Raw genomic sequence first — 343 nt, forward strand, 5'->3', positions numbered from 1 at the left:
TTCCTCTTCTCCCTTCCTATCCTCGCTCTCTTCGTCCCCACTCCCCTCCCCTCCCTCCCTCCCTCCCTCCCTCCCTCCCTCCCTCCCTCCCTCTTCCTCCTCTCCTCCCCTCAACGAAGCAGAAGTGGAACCTCTTCTGAAATTCTCTCCAGAAGGTGTCGAACTCCTCCTGCTGTTGCTTTGCGCTTGGACTTGCTACCCTCGGAGTTAGCAACGATTGGACTCACAGAGCAAGAAGACCCTTGCGCTCCTCCCAAGATCTCTCCTTGACAAACTCGTCGAAACCTTTCTGGAACCGCTCGGCGTCTACCTTACTCCACCGCTTGTTCCAGCGGGAGAACAT

General features: G+C 56.9%; 1 protein-coding gene across 1 annotated transcript in view; it reads right to left on the reverse strand.

The window, feature by feature from the left end:
- The window catches only part of GUITHDRAFT_110788 (hypothetical protein), a gene marked incomplete at both ends in the record, with an annotated part of 1,553 nt that extends 1,210 nt beyond the window's left edge, over positions 1–343 (reverse strand). The window contains 2 exons of the mRNA XM_005829986.1: positions 132–195; positions 241–343. Coding sequence (XP_005830043.1) covers positions 132–195; positions 241–343 — 167 coding nt within the window. The remainder of the gene's footprint in view (positions 1–131; positions 196–240) is intronic.

Source organism: Guillardia theta (assembly GCF_000315625.1).
Source record: "Guillardia theta CCMP2712 unplaced genomic scaffold GUITHscaffold_48, whole genome shotgun sequence".
Taxonomy (NCBI): Eukaryota; class Cryptophyceae; order Pyrenomonadales; family Geminigeraceae; genus Guillardia; species Guillardia theta.